Source organism: Coregonus clupeaformis, chromosome 31, assembly GCF_020615455.1.
Source record: "Coregonus clupeaformis isolate EN_2021a chromosome 31, ASM2061545v1, whole genome shotgun sequence".
Classification (NCBI taxonomy): Eukaryota; Metazoa; Chordata; class Actinopteri; order Salmoniformes; family Salmonidae; genus Coregonus; species Coregonus clupeaformis.
This window is the reverse complement of record NC_059222.1, coordinates 27,383,788-27,400,673: the sequence shown is the minus strand read 5'-3', so window position 1 is coordinate 27,400,673 and position 16,886 is coordinate 27,383,788. Positions and strand designations below refer to the sequence as shown.

Below are 16,886 nucleotides of genomic sequence, written 5' to 3'. Positions count from 1 at the left end.
GGCTTTTAAATACCACACCTCTATAGCCAGCAGGCTTAAAGTGGAATTGACACCGTTTTAACTACTTTGCAGAAATTAAACAAACAGACAATCATTATATTGGTCTAAAATATCACATTTGCAGTTTGTGCTTTAAATCCAACTTTATAAGAGGTTTGAAAAAAAGGTTATATTTAAGATCACTTTATTGTTCAATTGCACACAAGGTCCAACCGAAATTTGACTTCTGCTTTTAACCCAACCCCTCCGAAAAAGACACATACAGTGCCTTTGGAAAGTATTCAGACTCCTTGACTTTTTCAACATTTAGTTACGTCACAGCCATATTCTAAATTGGGGTGTACAATGCAAATAGTCCGGGTAGTCATTTGATTAGCTGTTCAGGAGTCTTATGGCTTGGGGGTAGAAGCTGTTAAGAAGCCTTTTAGACCTAGACTTGGTGCTCCGGTACCGCTTGCCGTGCGGTAGCAGAGAGAACAGTCTATGACTAGGGTGGCTGGAGTCTTTGACAATACAGTGGGTAAAAAAAGTATTTAGTCAGCCACCAATTGTGCAAGTTCTCCCACTTAAAAAGATGAGAGAGGCCTGTAATTTTCATCATAGGTCAACTATGACAGACAAATTGAGAAACAAAAATCCAGAAAATCACATTGTAGGATTTTTAATGAATTTATTTGCAAATTATGGTGGAAAATAAGTATTTGGTCACCTACAAACAAGCAAGATTTCTGTCTCTCACAGACCTGTAACTTCTTCTTTAAGAGGCTCCTCTGTCCTCCACTCGTTACCTGTATTAATGGCACCTGTTTGAACTTGTTATCAGTATAAAAGACACCTGTCCACAACCTCAACAGTCACACTCCAAACTCCACTATGGCCAAGACCAAAGAGCTGTCAAATGACACCAGAAACAAAATTGTAGACCTGCACCAGGCTGGGAAGGCTGAATCTGCAATAGGTAAGCAGCTTGGTTTGAAGAAATCAACTGTGGGAGCAATTATTAGGAAATGGAAGACATACAAGACCACTGATAATCTCCCTCGATCTGGGGCTCCACGCAAGATCTCACCCCGTGGGGTCAAAATGATCACAAGAACGGTGAGCAAAAATCCCAGAACCACATGGGGGACCTAGTGAATGACCTGCAGAGAGCTGGGACCAAAGTAACAAAGCCTACCATCAGTAACACACTACGCCGCCAGGGACTCAAATCCTGCAGTGCAAGACGTGTCCCCCTGCTTAAGCCAGTACATGTCCAGGCCCGTCTGAAGTTTGCTAGAGTGCATTTGGATGATCCAGAAGAGGATTGGGAGAATGTCATATGGTCAGATGAAACCAAAATAGAACTTTTTGGTAAAAACTCAACTCGTCGTGTTTGGAGGACAAAGAATGCTGAGTTGCATCCAAAGAACACCATACCTACTGTGAAGCATGGGGGTGGAAACATCATGCTTTGGGGCTGTTTTTTCTGCAAAGGGACCAGGACGACTGATCCGTGTAAAGGAAAGAATGAATGGGGCCATGTATCGTGAGATTTTGAGTGAAAACCTCCTTCCATCAGCAAGGGCATTGAAGATGAAATGTGGCTGGGTCTTTCAGCATGACAATGATCCCAAACACACCGCCCGGGCAACGAAGGAGTGGCTTCGTAAGAAGCATTTCAAGGTCCTGGAGTGGCCTAGCCAGTCTCCAGATCTCAACCCCATAGAAAATCTTTGGAGGGAGTTGAAAGTCCGTGTTGCCCAGCGACAGCCCCAAAACATCAATCACTGCTCTAGAGGAGATCTGCATGGAGGAATGGGCCAAAATTGTCACGAACAGAAGAGGACCCAAGAGCGCAAGTTCAAATTCAGAGTTCTTTATTCAAGGTTACAGGCGGGAAGAGGAGTCCCAGGGGTGTCAGGGGTCTTTCAGGATCCTCCTGTGGGTACCTGTGCTCCGGGGGTCACCAAATGTCCGGGGGTGTCCAGTCCAAGTGCTTAGTGTGTGTGTTCCCCAGTGATGGAGCGGCGTATCGGGCTGAGGGTGGTGAAACGTCTGGGCACGCTCATCTGGTGGTCGGAGACCTGGGGGAACACACACACACAACAGCAATATGAATGGCAGGCAGAAGTACAGATCAGGGCTGGGCAAATATCGTGGTGAGAGACAGAAGGCAGAAACGAGTTACCGGAGGGGCTGAAGATCGGAGAGTAGTCGAGGTCCAGAAGGCAGGTTGGGATAGACGGGGCAGTAGAACAAGGAGGCAGTCAAGAAAGGATCGGTATCACAAACAGGAGTCAGAGCGCAGACAGGCAGGTTACTGGTCCGGGTTTGAAGACGATCTGACAGGGCTTGGCTGTAAAAACAGGGCTTGATATACTGGGAGAGGTAGTGGGGAAATGCAGTTCAGCTGGCAGAGTAATTAGAACAGAGTGAGGCAAGGTGAGGGATGGTGAGTGGGAAATGCAGTGCAGCTGGCCAGGTAACAAGAGCAGAGCAGGGCAGGTGGAGCTAGTTAGGCTGAGTAGAGAGAGGAGGTGAGCAGAGTGGAAGATAATTGAATGCAATTAATGTTGCTACCAGGGAGAGAGAGTGCTCATGACAGGACCCCCCCTCCAAGGGACGGCCCCAGAAGTCCCAAGAACAACATCATGCCGGGAGGGTGGAGGGGAGCAGGCGTCGGGTCAGAACTCCTCCGAGCGGTCCGAGTGAATCTCCTCATCCTCAGAAGGAGCTGGAGGGTCACGGTCGGGAGACAGGACAGGCACTGAGACAGGAGCAGGGCGGGCCGGACGGCTAGGAACCCCTCTTGGACGGCCCCCTACGGATTGCAGGCTGATCAGGATGTAGTCGGTGGAAGTCAGTGATAAGGGTCCGGTCCACTATCCTCCTGGCCGGGATCCAGGTCCTCTCCTCTGGACCATATCCCTCCCAATCAACGAGGTACTGGAGACCCCCTACCCCTTCGCCTAGAGCGGAGCAGCCGCGGGACGGTGAAGACAGGACCGCCATCTACGAGGCGCGGAGGAGGTGGCGCCCGGAGCTGCAGGGACCAGGGGACTTTCATGGACCGGCTTGACCTTGGAGACGTGGAAGGTGGGGGTGGACCCGCATGGAAGCGGGCAACTGAAGTCGGACCGCCGTTGGACTGATGACTTTCTGCACAGGAAAAGGACCAATGAAGCGAGGGGCCAGCTTTCGTGATACAACCCGCAGCGGCAGATCCCGGGCAGACAGCCAGACCTTCTGACCAACCCGGTAAGTAGGTGCTGGGGTCCTCCGTCGGTTGGCACCGACGGCGTAGCTGGTTCCAGACTTCAGGAGCACAGTGCGAGCCTGGGCCCCGAATGCGGCGGCAGCGGCGGGCATACGCAAGAGCAGACGGACAGGTGGCATCCGCCTCCTGGCTGGCAAACAGTGGAGGTTGATACCCGTAGACACACTGAAAGGGGGAGAGCCCGGTGGAGGAACTGGTGAGTGAATTATGGGCATATTCCACCCAGAGCAGGTGTTGAGCCCAGGCCCGGGGATTTTGGGAAGCCACACACCTCAGTGCCTTCTCCAGCTCCTGGTTCATGCGTTCAGTCTGGCCGTTTGACTGCGGGTGGAATCCAGACGATAGGCTGGCGGTGGCCCCAAGGAGATGACAGAACTCCTTCCAAAAGGTTGCTGAGAATTGCGGGCCCCGGTCTGACACTATATCCTGGGGTAGGCCATGGATACGAAACACATGTTCCAGGACCACCTGGGAGGTCTCTTTAGCAGAGGGTAGTTTGGGAAGGGGCACGAAGTGGGTCATCTTACTAAAGCGGTCAACAATGGTAAGGATGACTGTGTGTCCGTCAGAGGGCGGAAGGCCCGTAACAAAGTCCAGTGAAACGTGGGACCAGGGCCTCTTGGGTATGAGTAGGGGTTGCAGCAACCCAGCAGGAGGCTGGTTGGGAGTCTTGTTTCGAGTTACAAGTGGGACAAGCTCGGATGAATTCTCGGACATCCCGTCTCATCCCCCGCCACCAGAACCGCTGGCGGACCAGATGAAGGGTGCGAGTGATGCCGGGATGACAGGCCAGACGGGATTCGTGCCCCCACTGAATCACAGGTGACCTGAGATTTGCTGGAACAAACAGACGGTTGGGGGCGCTGGTGCTTGGACCTGGCTGGTCCCGAAGAGCCTCCATGACCTGCTTCTCGATCTCCCAGGTGAGGGCCGCTACGACCAAGTGGCTGGGAAGAATGGGAGCTGTCATGGCGGTGGTCTCGTCCTTCTGAAACATCCGGGAAAGAGCATCAGGTTTGATGTTGCGAGATCCCGGGCGGTAGGAGAGCGTGAAATTGAAGCGCCGTAAGAACAGAGACCACCGCTGTTGACGGGAGTTCAGCCTCCTGGCTGTTTGGATATACTCCAGGTTCTTGTGGTCTGTCCACACTACGAATGGTTCCTTTGACCCCTCTAACCAGTGCCGCCATTCTTCAAGGGCGAGCTTGACAGCCAACAGCTCGCGGTTCCCAATGTCGTAGTTGCATTCGGCAGGGGTTAGCCGACGGGAGTAGAAGGCACAGGGGTGCATCTTGCCATCCTCAGCTGCTCTTTGAGAAAGCACTGCACCCACTCCCACGTCCGAAGCATCTACCTCCACCACAAACTGCCTTGCTGCATCTGGCATCTGGAGGATGGGAGCAGAAGTGAAACATGTCTTGAGGATATTGAAGGCCTTATCAGCAGCTGATGTCCATTGGTACGGTTGTTTAGTGCTGGTTAGCGCCGTGAGGGGTGCAGCCACTGTGCTATAGTTTCTGATGAATCTCCTATAAAAGTTGGCAAAGCCCAGGAACTGTTGCAACTTCTTCCGAGACTCAGGAACTGGCCAGGAAGTGACAGCCGACACCTTCGTGAGATCCATCTGAATGCTGCCCTCGGTCACCACATACCCCAGGAATGAAACGGTCTTGGCATGGAACTCGCACTTCTCTGCCTTCACGAAAAGAGAGTTCTCCAGCAGGCGGCGCAGGACCAACCGGACGTGGTGCGTGTGTTCTGACAGAGTCTTTGAGAATATTAAAATATCGTCAAGGTACACAAATACGAACGTATTTAGCATGTCCCTGAGGATATCATTCACTAGGGCTTGAAAAACTGCTGGGGCATTGGTGAGGCCGAAGGGCATGACGAGATATTCATAGTGGCCGGTTGGTGTGTTGAACGCTGTCTTCCATTCGTCTCCCTCCCTCATCCGCACCAGATGGTAGGCATTGCGAAGGTCCAGCTTAGTGAATACAGTGGCTCCCTGCAGCAGTTCGAAGGCAGACGCAGTAAGGGCAGTGGGTAGCGATTCTTAACCGTGATGTCGTTTCAGACCCCGGTAATCTATGCATGGACGAAGAGAACCGTCCTTCTTGCCGACAAAGAAGAATCCCGGCTCCTGCGAGGGGAAGACGACGGTCTAATTATCCCGGAGGCAAGAGAGTCATTAATGTAGTCCTCCATGGCCTTTCTTTCCGGGGCTGACAGTGAATACAGACGACCCTTGGGAGGTGCTGTGCCAGGCAGGAGATCAATCGCGCAGTCATAGGGGTCTGTGTGGGGGTAGAGATGTCGCCTTGGATTTGTTGAACACCTCTTTCAGGCTGTGGTAACAGGCCGGAACATTGGATATGTCGGAGGTAGCGCTAGATCCTTCCCGGTGAACGGGCAGGGTGGCCCCCCTTAAACAGGTCTGGTGACAACTCCTTCCCCACTCACGGACTGTTCCTGTCTCCCAGTCGATGTGGGGGTTGTGCTGACGGAGCCACTGGGTATCCAAGAATGAGTGGTTGGCCAGGTGAGTGTAGGAGGTGAAACTGGATGGACTCCTGGTGGTTTCCTGACAGCAGGATTGTCACAGGGGCGGAGATATGAGTGACAGTGCCAAGATGATGCCCATCCAGGGCTCGTGCAGGAATGGGTTGTGTCAGTTGATGATGGTTCACGCCCAGTTGCTGTGCAAGCTCAGGGTCCATGATGTTTGCTTCGGCTCGGAATCCACAAGGGCGGCCAATGTATGAGTCTTGTCAGAAAGCTGAAGGCGGAGATGAAGCAGGGTCTTTCGGATGGAGGGAGACTGAAGGCTTGTTGAGCTCACCCGGATCTCCCCTACACCTGGTGAGCTGCGGCTTTTGCCGGACAAGTAGCGACACGGTGATTCTCGCCACCACAGTAGAGGCAAAGGTTGGAGCTTAGACGGCGCCCGACGCTCCTCGGGAGTCAGAGAGGCACGGCCAATCTCCATGGGCTCAGGCTGATTGAGTTGGCTATGGGACTTGACAGGCAGGGGCTGGACAGAAGCGGTATCGACCCGAGTACGGATGGCAGGTTGACTGAGACGGCCCTTCTCCCTCCTCCGGGTCTGTATACGGCGGTCAATGCGAACGGCAAGGTCAATGGCGGCATCAAGCGTTGAGGGCGGGTCATGGGAAACAAGCTCGTCCTTGATATAGTCCGCCAGGCTATGGAGGAAGGCTTGCACCAGTGCCTCTGGGTTAAACGAGCTTTGACTGGCCAGGGTACGAAAGTCAATGGAGAAGTCTGCCACTGTCCGATTGCCCTGACGGATGGTGAGCAGAGCTTGTGACGCTCGGCTGTTGGCGAGCCTAGGTCAAAGACCTTTAACATCTCCTCCTCAAAGGCACTGAAGGAGGCACAGGCTGGGGTTTGCCGGTCGAATTCCGCCGTTCCCCACAACCGAGCTCGACCGGTGAGATGTGTGATGACATACCCCACCTTGGCTCCCTCTGTTGAGAAAGTCCTGGGCTGTAGTGCAAACTGGATTCGGCAGCTGCTCAAGAATGGTCTTACTTGCTTCTGGTTGCCATCAAAACGTTCGGGTTCCCAATCCTTGGTTCAGGAGCGTGGGGATCAGGTGGCAGCACTGCCGGGCCTGCAGCATGGGGACCTCCAGCGGAGGGATGAAGGAGTATCGGTGGTACAGGAACAAAAGGACCAGGGGGTGCAGGTGGAGTAGCCGGGCTTGAGAGTAGTTGCAGGGCTTGGGCTAGCTGTTGTTGCTGCAGTTGGAACTGTTGTTGCTGCTGGTTGAATAGCTGGAGAAGGGAGGCGATGTCGCCAGCCATCCGATTTATGTCTCCCTCAGAGCGTTCCAGTCGCTGTAGGGCAGTCCTCTCTGGCTCTTCCTCCATCGTGGTCAGGGAGTGCGCTGGGTCCATGATGGTCAGATCGTTCTGTCACGAACAGAAGAGGACCCAAGAGCGCAAGTTCAAATTCAGAGTTCTTTATTCAAGGTTACAGGCGGGAAGAGAGTCCCAGGGGTGTCAGGGGTCTTTCAGGATCCTCCTGTGGGTACCTGTGCTCGGGGGTCACCAAATGTCCGGGGTGTCCAGTCCAAGTGCTTAGTGTGTGTGTTCCCCAGTGATGGAGCGGCGTATCGGGCTGAGGGTGGTGAAACGTCTGGGCACGCTCATCTGGTGGTCGGAGACCTGGGGGAACACACACACACAACAGCAATATGAATGGCAGGCAGAAGTACAGATCAGGGCTGGGCAAATATCGTGGTGAGAGACAGAAGGCAGAAACGCAGGTTACCGGAGGGGCTGAAGATCGGAGAGTAGTCGAGGTCCAGAAGGCAGGTTGGGGATAGACGGGGCAGTAGAACAAGGAGGCAGTCAAGAAAGGATCGGTATCACAAACAGGAGTCAGAGCGCAGACAGGCAGGTTACTGGTCCGGGTTTGAAGACGATCTGACAGGGCTTGGCTGAAAAACAGGGCTTGATATACTGGGAGAGGTAGTGGGGAAATGCAGTTCAGCTGGCAGAGTAATTAGAACAGAGTGAGGCAAGGTGAGGATGGTGAGTGGGAAATGCAGTGCAGCTGGCCAGGTAACAAGAGCAGAGCAGGGCAGGTGGAGCTAGTTAGGCTGAGTAGAGAGAGGGAGGTGAGCAGAGTGGAAGATAATTGAATGCAATTAATGTTGCTACCAGGGAGAGAGAGTGCTCATGACAAAAATACCAGCAACAGTGTGTGAAAACCTTGTGAAGACTTACAGAAAACGTTTGACCTGTGTCATTGCCAACAAAGGGTATATAACAAAGTATTGAGAAACTTTTGTTATTGACCAAATACTTATTTTCCACCATAATTTGCAAATAAATTCATTAAAATGTGATTTTCAGGATTTCTTTTTCTCATTTTGTCTGTCATAGTTGACGTGTACCTATGATGAAAATTACAGGCCTCTCTCATCTTTTTAAGTGGGAGAACTTGCACAATTGGTGGCTGACTAAATACTTTTTTCCCCCACTGTATTTAGGGCCTTCCTCTGACACTGCCTGGTATAGAGGTCCTGGATGGCAGGAAGCTTGGCCTCAGTGATGTACTGGACCGTTCGCACTATCCACTGTAGTGCCTTGCGGTCGGAGGCCGAGCAGTTGTCATACCAGGCAGTGATGTAGCCAGTCAGGATGCTCTCGATGGTACAGTTGTATAACTTTCTGAGGAGCTGAGAACCCATGCCAAATCTTTTCAGTCTCCTGAGGGGGAATAGGCTTTGGTCGTGCCCTCTTCACGATATATGCTGGTTTCTGAAGAGATGCTATATCTATACGGCTCAGTAGTTTTGTTAATCAAGTGAACATTTTCACAAGATGCACAGTCTAAAAGAACCTAAAACTAAATGTGTTTGGTTTGGGAGCATCTCGTTGTCATATCAAACACAAAAATGCGAATTCACCTAAAGCTGAGGAGATGTGTCATCCATCACATGATGGCGAATGCAAATATATCATCATTATTGCAAGAGCTGTAGCAAGAGCTGTAGCAGTTAATCAGGAAACAAGTGGATTTGTTGATGAAAATTCACCCTGGCCCTGAATGATGAAACCAAATGTATTATTTGATTAAAGAGTTTAAGAATTACATTGCATTTATTAAATCGTGACATACAGAGAACTTTGCTGTGCTTTTAAGCTACTGTTTTAGAAAGAGAAAGAACTCCCACTGATTTGCTCTTGCTAGAGGCTTTGCTCAAAACGGAGATCAATAATTGTGTTGTTTTTATTCTGTGCTTCCAGACCTCCACGGCTACTGTGAATATTGTGGTCACTGATGTCAACGACAATGACCCCGTCTTCGATCCACTCATGCCCCAAAACGTAACAGTTACAGAGGAGGAGGCCAACTCTTTTGTGGGCCAAGTAAAGGTAAGTCTGCCTTTATGTATACCACACTGTATATTTACTGTATAGTCCCTTGTATAATCCACTCATGTTAAGATCTGACTGATGAGTAAATCAGTGTACTGTAGCAGGCTAGCCCTGTAGAGTAATGTTTCTGTGGCACTAAATCTATCAACATGTAAATTGCAGCTTGTATAGGCACACTGTCCACTGGGCCTTTGACATTGAGATATTCTGTTCCATGCGGTTTAACTTATATGTACCTGACCTGCAGCCGTACACCCTACTGTTCCTATGTGGCTCTGGTGGCTCTCTCCCACTGACTCTCCCTGTCACATTTGGCTAATTGTAATCAGTGGCCCACAGGGAGGTGAGGGCCGAGTGCCAAGGGCCCCACTCTCCACTCGGCCTGACGATCCCCCCCAGCATGTGTGCCCAGCTGCTAGGAAGCCCAGAGCAGAGAGGGCCCAGCCGGCTGATGGCCCCCCACGGGCTCCCTGCCCGCTCCGCTGTTTATCATTTTCCAATTTAATAAATGTAATTTAAATAATTTGTCACCTTCAGGGACATCCCATAATGAGTAGCTTTGTTGGGCTCTGTTAAGCTGCGAGGAGTTGTAATTAGTGATGTAGTTTAATAGGGCTGGGGATTGTTAGTGGAATAAGCGGAGGATAATGCGGGCAGACATCTTTGGAGGGAGTCTGTGTGGTGTTGTGTGGTGCAGTACTGCACACTGCTGTGTTGTGAATCATAAGATGAATGTTTACCTGGGTGAAGAGTTGGAGGGAAAGGGGCTGGAGCTGCATTGACTGCTGGGAATAATTGATGATCAATGGTAGTCGCTGGTGTGCGTGCGTGCATGTGTATATGTGTCCCCGTGCACAATAATATCTCAGAATGTAAAATTGATCAGCACGTCGCCCATACTGGCTCAGCCTATGATCAGCCAAGTGGGATTTGTGTAGCTACAGCAGCAACAGTATGTGAATCGAAATGAGTAAGCCTTTATGGAACACTAAACACTAAATCTGCTGAGTACAATTTCTTCCTCAATCTGGAAACACATCAAGCACAGCAGGTTCATACAGGAAATCCGAGTGTTTGCATCGGCTGATATTGCACCAATTAGATGCATCACTCTACCTTAATATGGCAGTCAATTTAGTTGACCAGGTTCTGCTCACACATTCTCTGATGGCTGCCACGCGCAAGCTATGCGCTGGTGTTTTCCCACCCCAGCCTCCACCTGTTTCGGGGATTGATATAGCATACCTTGCTCACTGCTTGTAATTATTATGTATGCTCTGGCAGTGAGCTACCCCGACGGAGCAAAGACTAATAAATGGTTAAATGAATACGTGACGTTTCCTGTCTGAAATGGATATTAGTAGAGATGGTGGGCTACCTTCATGTGTGATATGGTGTTATTTATGCAACATGTCTGATTTATGTCCATGTCTTGTCAACACAGCTGTAATAATAATAATAATAATACTGTTGATCCATGTGATCCAAGGCACTGTCTGCCAGACAAATGAGTTGACTTGGCACATTCAGTGTCTGCTCCTGAGTGGCATTTTGCTCTGTTTATCAAGCCGCCAAGAACCATTACTGCTTTCACTTAACGAGAGAGAGCTTCACAGACAAGTGAAGCAGAAATCACTGTTCTCTTTCTGGCTCGGCCTGCCCTCTCTTTCTCACTAGATAATGACATTATCCCCAAATTGTAGTGTTTACCGGTTGGGCTCTGGTGTGATGCACGGTGTAAGACATACAGTGGGGAGAACAAGTACAGTGGGGAAAAAAAGTATTTAGTCAGCCACCAATTGTGCAAGTTCTCCCACTTAAAAAGATGAGAGAGGCCTGTAATTTTCATCATAGGTACACGTCAACTATGACAGACAAAATGAGAAGAAAAAGAATACAGAAAATCACATTGTAGGATTTTTTATGAATTTATTTGCAAATTATGGTGGAAAATAAGTATTTGGTCAATAACAAAAGTTTCTCAATACTTTGTTATATACCCTTTGTTGGCAATGACACAGGTCAAACGTTTTCTGTAAGTCTTCACAAGGTTTTCACACACTGTTGCTGGTATTTTGGCTCATTCCTCCATGCAGATCTCCTCTAGAGCAGTGATTGATGTTTTGGGGCTGTCGCTGGGCAACACGGACTTTCAACTCCCTCCAAAGATTTTCTATGGGGTTGAGATCTGGAGACTGGCTAGGCCACTCCAGGACCTTGAAATGCTTCTTACGAAGCCACTCCTTCGTTTCCCGGGCGGTGTGTTTGGGATCATTGTCATGCTGAAAGACCCAGCCACGTTTCATCTTCAATGCCCTTGCTGATGGAAGGAGGTTTTCACTCAAAATCTCACGATACATGGCCCCATTCATTCTTTCCTTTACACGGATCAGTCGTCCTGGTCCCTTTGCAGAAAAACAACCCCAAAGCATGATGTTTCCACCCCCATGCTTCACAGTAGGTATGGTGTTCTTTGGATGCAACTCAGCATTCTTTGTCCTCCAAACACGACGAGTTGAGTTTTTACCAAAAAGTTCTATTTTGGTTTCATCTGACCATATGACATTCTCCCAATCCTCTTCTGGATCATCCAAATGCACTCTAGCAAACTTCAGACGGGCCTTGACATGTACTGGCTTAAGCAGGGGGACACGTCTGCACTGCAGGATTTGAGTCCCTGGTGGCGTAGTGTGTTACTGATGGTAGGCTTTGTTACTTTGGTCCCAGCTCTCTGCAGGTCATTCACTAGGTCCCCCAGTGTGGTTCTGGGATTTTTGCTCACCGTTCTTGTGATCATTTTGACCCCACGGTGTGAGTTCTTGCGTGGAGCCCCAGATCAAGGGAGATTATCAGTGGTCTTGTATGTCTTCCATTTCCTAATAATTGCTCCCACAGTTGATTTCTTCAAACCAAGCTGCTTACCTATTGCAGATTCAGTCTTCCCAGCCTGGTGCAGGTCTACACTTTTGTTTCTGGTGTCCTTTGACAGCTCTTTGGTCTTGGCCATAGTGGAGTTTGGAGTGTGACTGTTTGAGGTTGTGGACAGGTGTCTTTTATACTGATAACAAGTTCAAACAGGTGCCATTAATACAGGTAACGAGTGGAGGATAGAGGAGCCTCTTAAAGAAGAAGTTACAGGTCTGTGAGAGCCAGAAATCTTGCTTGTTTGTAGGTGACCAAATACTTATTTTCCACCATAATTTGCAAATAAATTAAAAAAAAATCCTACAATGTGATTTTCTTTTAAGTGGGAGAACCTGCACAATTGGTGGCTGACTAAATACTTTTCTTCCCCACTGTATTTGATGCACTGCGGATTTTGCAGGTTTTCCTACTTACAAAGCATGTAGAGGTCTGTAATTTTTATCATAGGTACACTTCAACTGTGAGAGACGGAATCTAAAACAAAAATCCATAAAATCACATTGTATGATTTTTAAGCAATTAATTTGCATTTTATTGCATGACATAAGTATTTGATCACCTACCAACCATTAAGAATTCCGGCTCTCACAGACCTGTTCGTTTTTCTTTAAGAAGCCCTCCTGTTCTCCACTCATTACCTGTATTAACTGCACCTGTTTGAACTCGTTACCTGTATAAAAGACACCTGTCCACACACTCAATCAAACAGACTCCAACCTCTCCACAATGGCCAAGACCAGAGAGCTGTGTAAGGACATCAGGGATAAAATTGTAGACCTGCACAAGGCTGGGATGGGCTATAGGACAATAGGCAAGCAGCTTGGTGAGAAGGCAACAACTGTTGGCGCAGTTATTAGAAAATGGAAGAAGTTCTAGATGACGGTCAATCACCCTCGGTCTGGGGCTCCATGCAAGATCTCACCTCGTGGGGCATCAATGATCATGAGGAGGTGAGGGATCAGCCTAGAACTACACAGCAGGACCTGGTCAATGACCTGAAGAGAGCTGGGACCACAGTCTCAAAGAAAACCATTAGTAACACACTACACGGTCATGGATTAAAATCCTGCAGCGCACGCAAGGTCCCTCTGCTCAAGCCAGCGCATGTCCAGGCCCGTCTGAAGTTTGCCAATGACCATCTGGATGAACCAGAGGAGGAATGGGAGAAGGTCATGTGGTCTGATGAGACAAAAATAGAGCTTTTTGGTCTAAACTCCACTCGCCTTGTTTGGAGGAAGAAGAAGGATGAGTACAACCCCAAGAACACCATCCCAACCGTGAAGCATGGAGGTGGAAACATCATTCTTTGGGGATGCTTTTCTGCAAAGGGGACAGGACGACTGCACCGTATTGAGGGGAGGATGGATGGGGCCATGTATCGCGAGATCTTGGCCAACAACCTCCTTCCCTCAGTAAGAGCATTGAAGATGGGTCGTGGCTGGGGCTTCCAGCATGACAACGACCCGAAACACACAGCCAGGGCAACCAAGGAGTGGCTCTGTAAGAGGCATCTCAAGGTCCTGGAGTGGCCTAGCCAGTCTCCAGACCTGTACCCAATAGAAAATCTTTGAAGGGAGCTGAAAGTCCGTATTGCCCAGCGACAGCCCCAAAACTGAAGGATCTGGAGAAGGTATGGAGGAGTGGGCCAAAATCCCTGCTGCAGTGTGTGCAAACGTGGTCAAGACCTACAGGAAACGTATGATCTCTGTAATTGCAAACAAAGGTTTCTTTACCAAATATTAAGTTCTGCTTTTCTGATGTATCAAATACTTATGTCATGCAATAAAATGCAAATGAATTACTTAAAAATCATACAATGTGATTTTCTGGATTTCTGTTTTAGATTCCGTCTCTCACAGTTGAAGTGTACCTATGATAAAAATTACAGACCTCTACATGCTTTGTAAGTAGGAAAACCTGCAAAATCGGCAGTGTATCAAATACTTGTTCTCCCCACTGTATCTCTGAGTCTCTTAGATACAGGTTTTACAGATGTAGAATCTTAATTTCAGCCAGTTTGCTACAGCAGGAAAATAATCCTGCAGCATCAGGAAATGTTAAATATTATGTGGATTATAATTAATGGAAATGTTTGTAGGGGATGATACATTTTCCGTAAGGGAAAATCAAGTCTGAAATTTTAAATGCACTACAATGTTTTGTATTTCCTGCATTGCAGAAAAGTTATCCTGCAACAGGGTGATCAAATTAAGATCCTACATCTGTAATTAACTTTTAAAGGTCGACTTTGGGAAATAAACATTGTCCAACTCCTCCTCTTTCTCAATTTCCGAACAGAATTGGGGTGTGCATTTGGTGCTTCATCGATGTGTCATTCTGGTTCATTAGCTAAGCTAGCCACTAGTAGTGTTGACGTCATTTCACAGGATTTGTTTTTGGACGGAAGCTGTAGAGATCAGTAAGAAATGCCACTTCTGTAGCCAAATATCTTGTTTATCCATTATAAAAAAATTCAAAAGCATTAAATGACCTGGTATGATGATGCATTGATCAGTTATACTGTTTAAAGCCGTTCTTTTGCGGTTTTGCCCAAAGTCAACCTTTCATTGATTGCTGAGAAATGAATGCTTTCAAAACCAGGTCCTGGTTGCTTTAACAGCTGATAGAAATGTATTGAACTCATGCCATCACTGACTGGGTAGTTATCTTCATTATTTTGGCTTGACGATTGGGCTTTCAGACTTCAGTCAAGTCAACATGTTATTTACTATTCTCATGGTATCTTACCGATCTCCTGCCGGATGTTATATTCCGTACACATCAACAGCAGGAGCAGCATTTCTGTATTGTTTTTAAAAAAAAATGCAAATTCAAAAAAAAAAATTCAAAAAAAAAAATTCTAAAAAATTTGTCTCTGAAAGAAACCTTTTGTGTCCACTCTCCCTTTACACCCTCCAAAGTCAATAATCACTTGCCTTTTAGTAGAATAAATATAATTTTGTATCTGTCCATTTTTCTATTACTTTTAGCTCTCAATCTGGAGGTGAGATGTTAAGTTACTATCCTCCTCTGTCCAATGGGCTCATGGTGTCGTGTTCCTACGAAGTCCTCCCCTCAGAGTGATAATATGATAATTCTGTGTGATCCCACCTTCATGTCTAGAGTCAATGGGTGCAGAGTCAGCTTCCCTATTACCACCTTGATGATTAATGCAGGGAACCTCTGTGATCAGAGCCAGTCTCTCAGATAAGAGAGCTATCAGGGTAGAGCAGAGCACAGGACCTGGGTACAGGTGGTAATGAAACACTTCTAGCAACAAATGCAGAGATACGTGCAGCGTAGGCCTATACTACAGTAACAGAACATAGATGCAGGATATACTCCAATGGAACAGCATTGGACAATTCTGAACACACAACATAGTTTCATCATGAGCTAAATGTTCCATTAGCTCATTAGAGTGGGTTGGAAAACCACTGTCCTCAACCTCGAACAAATCCTGAGTAAAATGGAAGGATTAATGCTGTATGGAGACAGTACAATCCCTACAATATACAGACAGAACTGCTTAACTTGCGCTACAAACAAATCCTCAATTTGCATTACAGAGAGGACATAACAGGTTGTTTGAAGAGATGGTTAAACTGTAACACTGTGTACCTGTGTAAGGCTGTCAACTTGTGATCTGTGTACTGCTCTCTCCCTGCTGTTGAAACAGGTGTCTCATCGTGTGTGTGTGTGTGGAGAGGGAGGGTGTGTGTGTGTGCTTACCTTTGTGCTTGTGTGTGTTGTGTATGTCTGCATGTGTGTGTGAGAGTTCCTCCCTATTAATGTATGCATGATGCCTGCCATATGGAGGGTCTAACCCCCCTGTGTCTCCCTCCTTCCATCCATCCATCCACTCAGGCCACAGATCCAGACGCGGGGGTTAATGGCCAGGTGCACTACCGACTGGTCAACCACGCCAACCTCTTCAGGGTCAACTCCAATGGCACCATCTCCACCGCCGTGCCTCTGGACCGAGAGGTCAGGGGTCAGTATGACCTCATTGTGGAGGCGGAGGACGGAGCGGTGGAGGACCCCAGGAGGACCACACTGACTCTGTCGGTGACCGTGCTGGATGTGGATGATAACAGTCCGGTGTTCTCAAAACTATCCTATACGGTCAATCTGCCGGAGAATAGTCCTAAGAAGACAGTCATCCTGCAGCTTACCGTGAGTTTGTGTGTGTGTGTGCTTGTGTATGATGTACAGTGAGGGAAAAAAGTATTTGATCCCCTGCTGATTTTGTACGTTTGCCCACTGACAAAGACATGATCAGGCTATAATTTTAATGGTATGTTTATTTGAACAGTGAGAGACAGAATAACCCCAAAAAAATCCAGAAAAACGCATGTCAAAAATGTTATAAATTGATTTGTTTATTGTTATTCTGTCTCTCACTGTTCAAATAAACCTACCATTAAAATTATTGACTGATCATGTCTTTGTCAGTGGGCAAACGTACAAAATCAGCAGGGGATCAAATACTTTTTTCCCTCACTGTATGTGCATATGTGTGCTTGCCTGCCTGTGCGTGTGTACAAATGTGTGTGTCCAAGAGTGCACGGCTCCATGCACACTCAGGAGCCACAAGGCAGTGGTATATTTACTACTCCGAATGCATCCTCTAGTACATCAAAGCACACAAGGTCAGGAGGCATATTGATAGCCTAGAGCATATTGACAGAGGATATCAAAACCTCAGACATGGACATTTTTACATGGCCCGCTATTCTGTCAAGTGCACTCAGGAAAGGTCAAACAGGAACTTTTTTTACCCCAAT

The 16,886-nt window shown here is 48.0% G+C and overlaps 1 protein-coding gene across 2 annotated transcripts in view; it reads left to right on the top strand.

The window, feature by feature from the left end:
• The window catches only part of LOC121547347 (protocadherin-15-like), a 225,215-nt gene that overhangs the window by 142,521 nt on the left and 65,808 nt on the right, over positions 1 to 16,886 (top strand). For both annotated transcript variants that reach the window (XM_041858563.2, XM_045209824.1), the window contains 2 exons: positions 9,043 to 9,171; positions 15,967 to 16,275. In XM_041858563.2, coding sequence (XP_041714497.2) covers positions 9,043 to 9,171; positions 15,967 to 16,275 — 438 coding nt within the window. The remainder of the gene's footprint in view (positions 1 to 9,042; positions 9,172 to 15,966; positions 16,276 to 16,886) is intronic.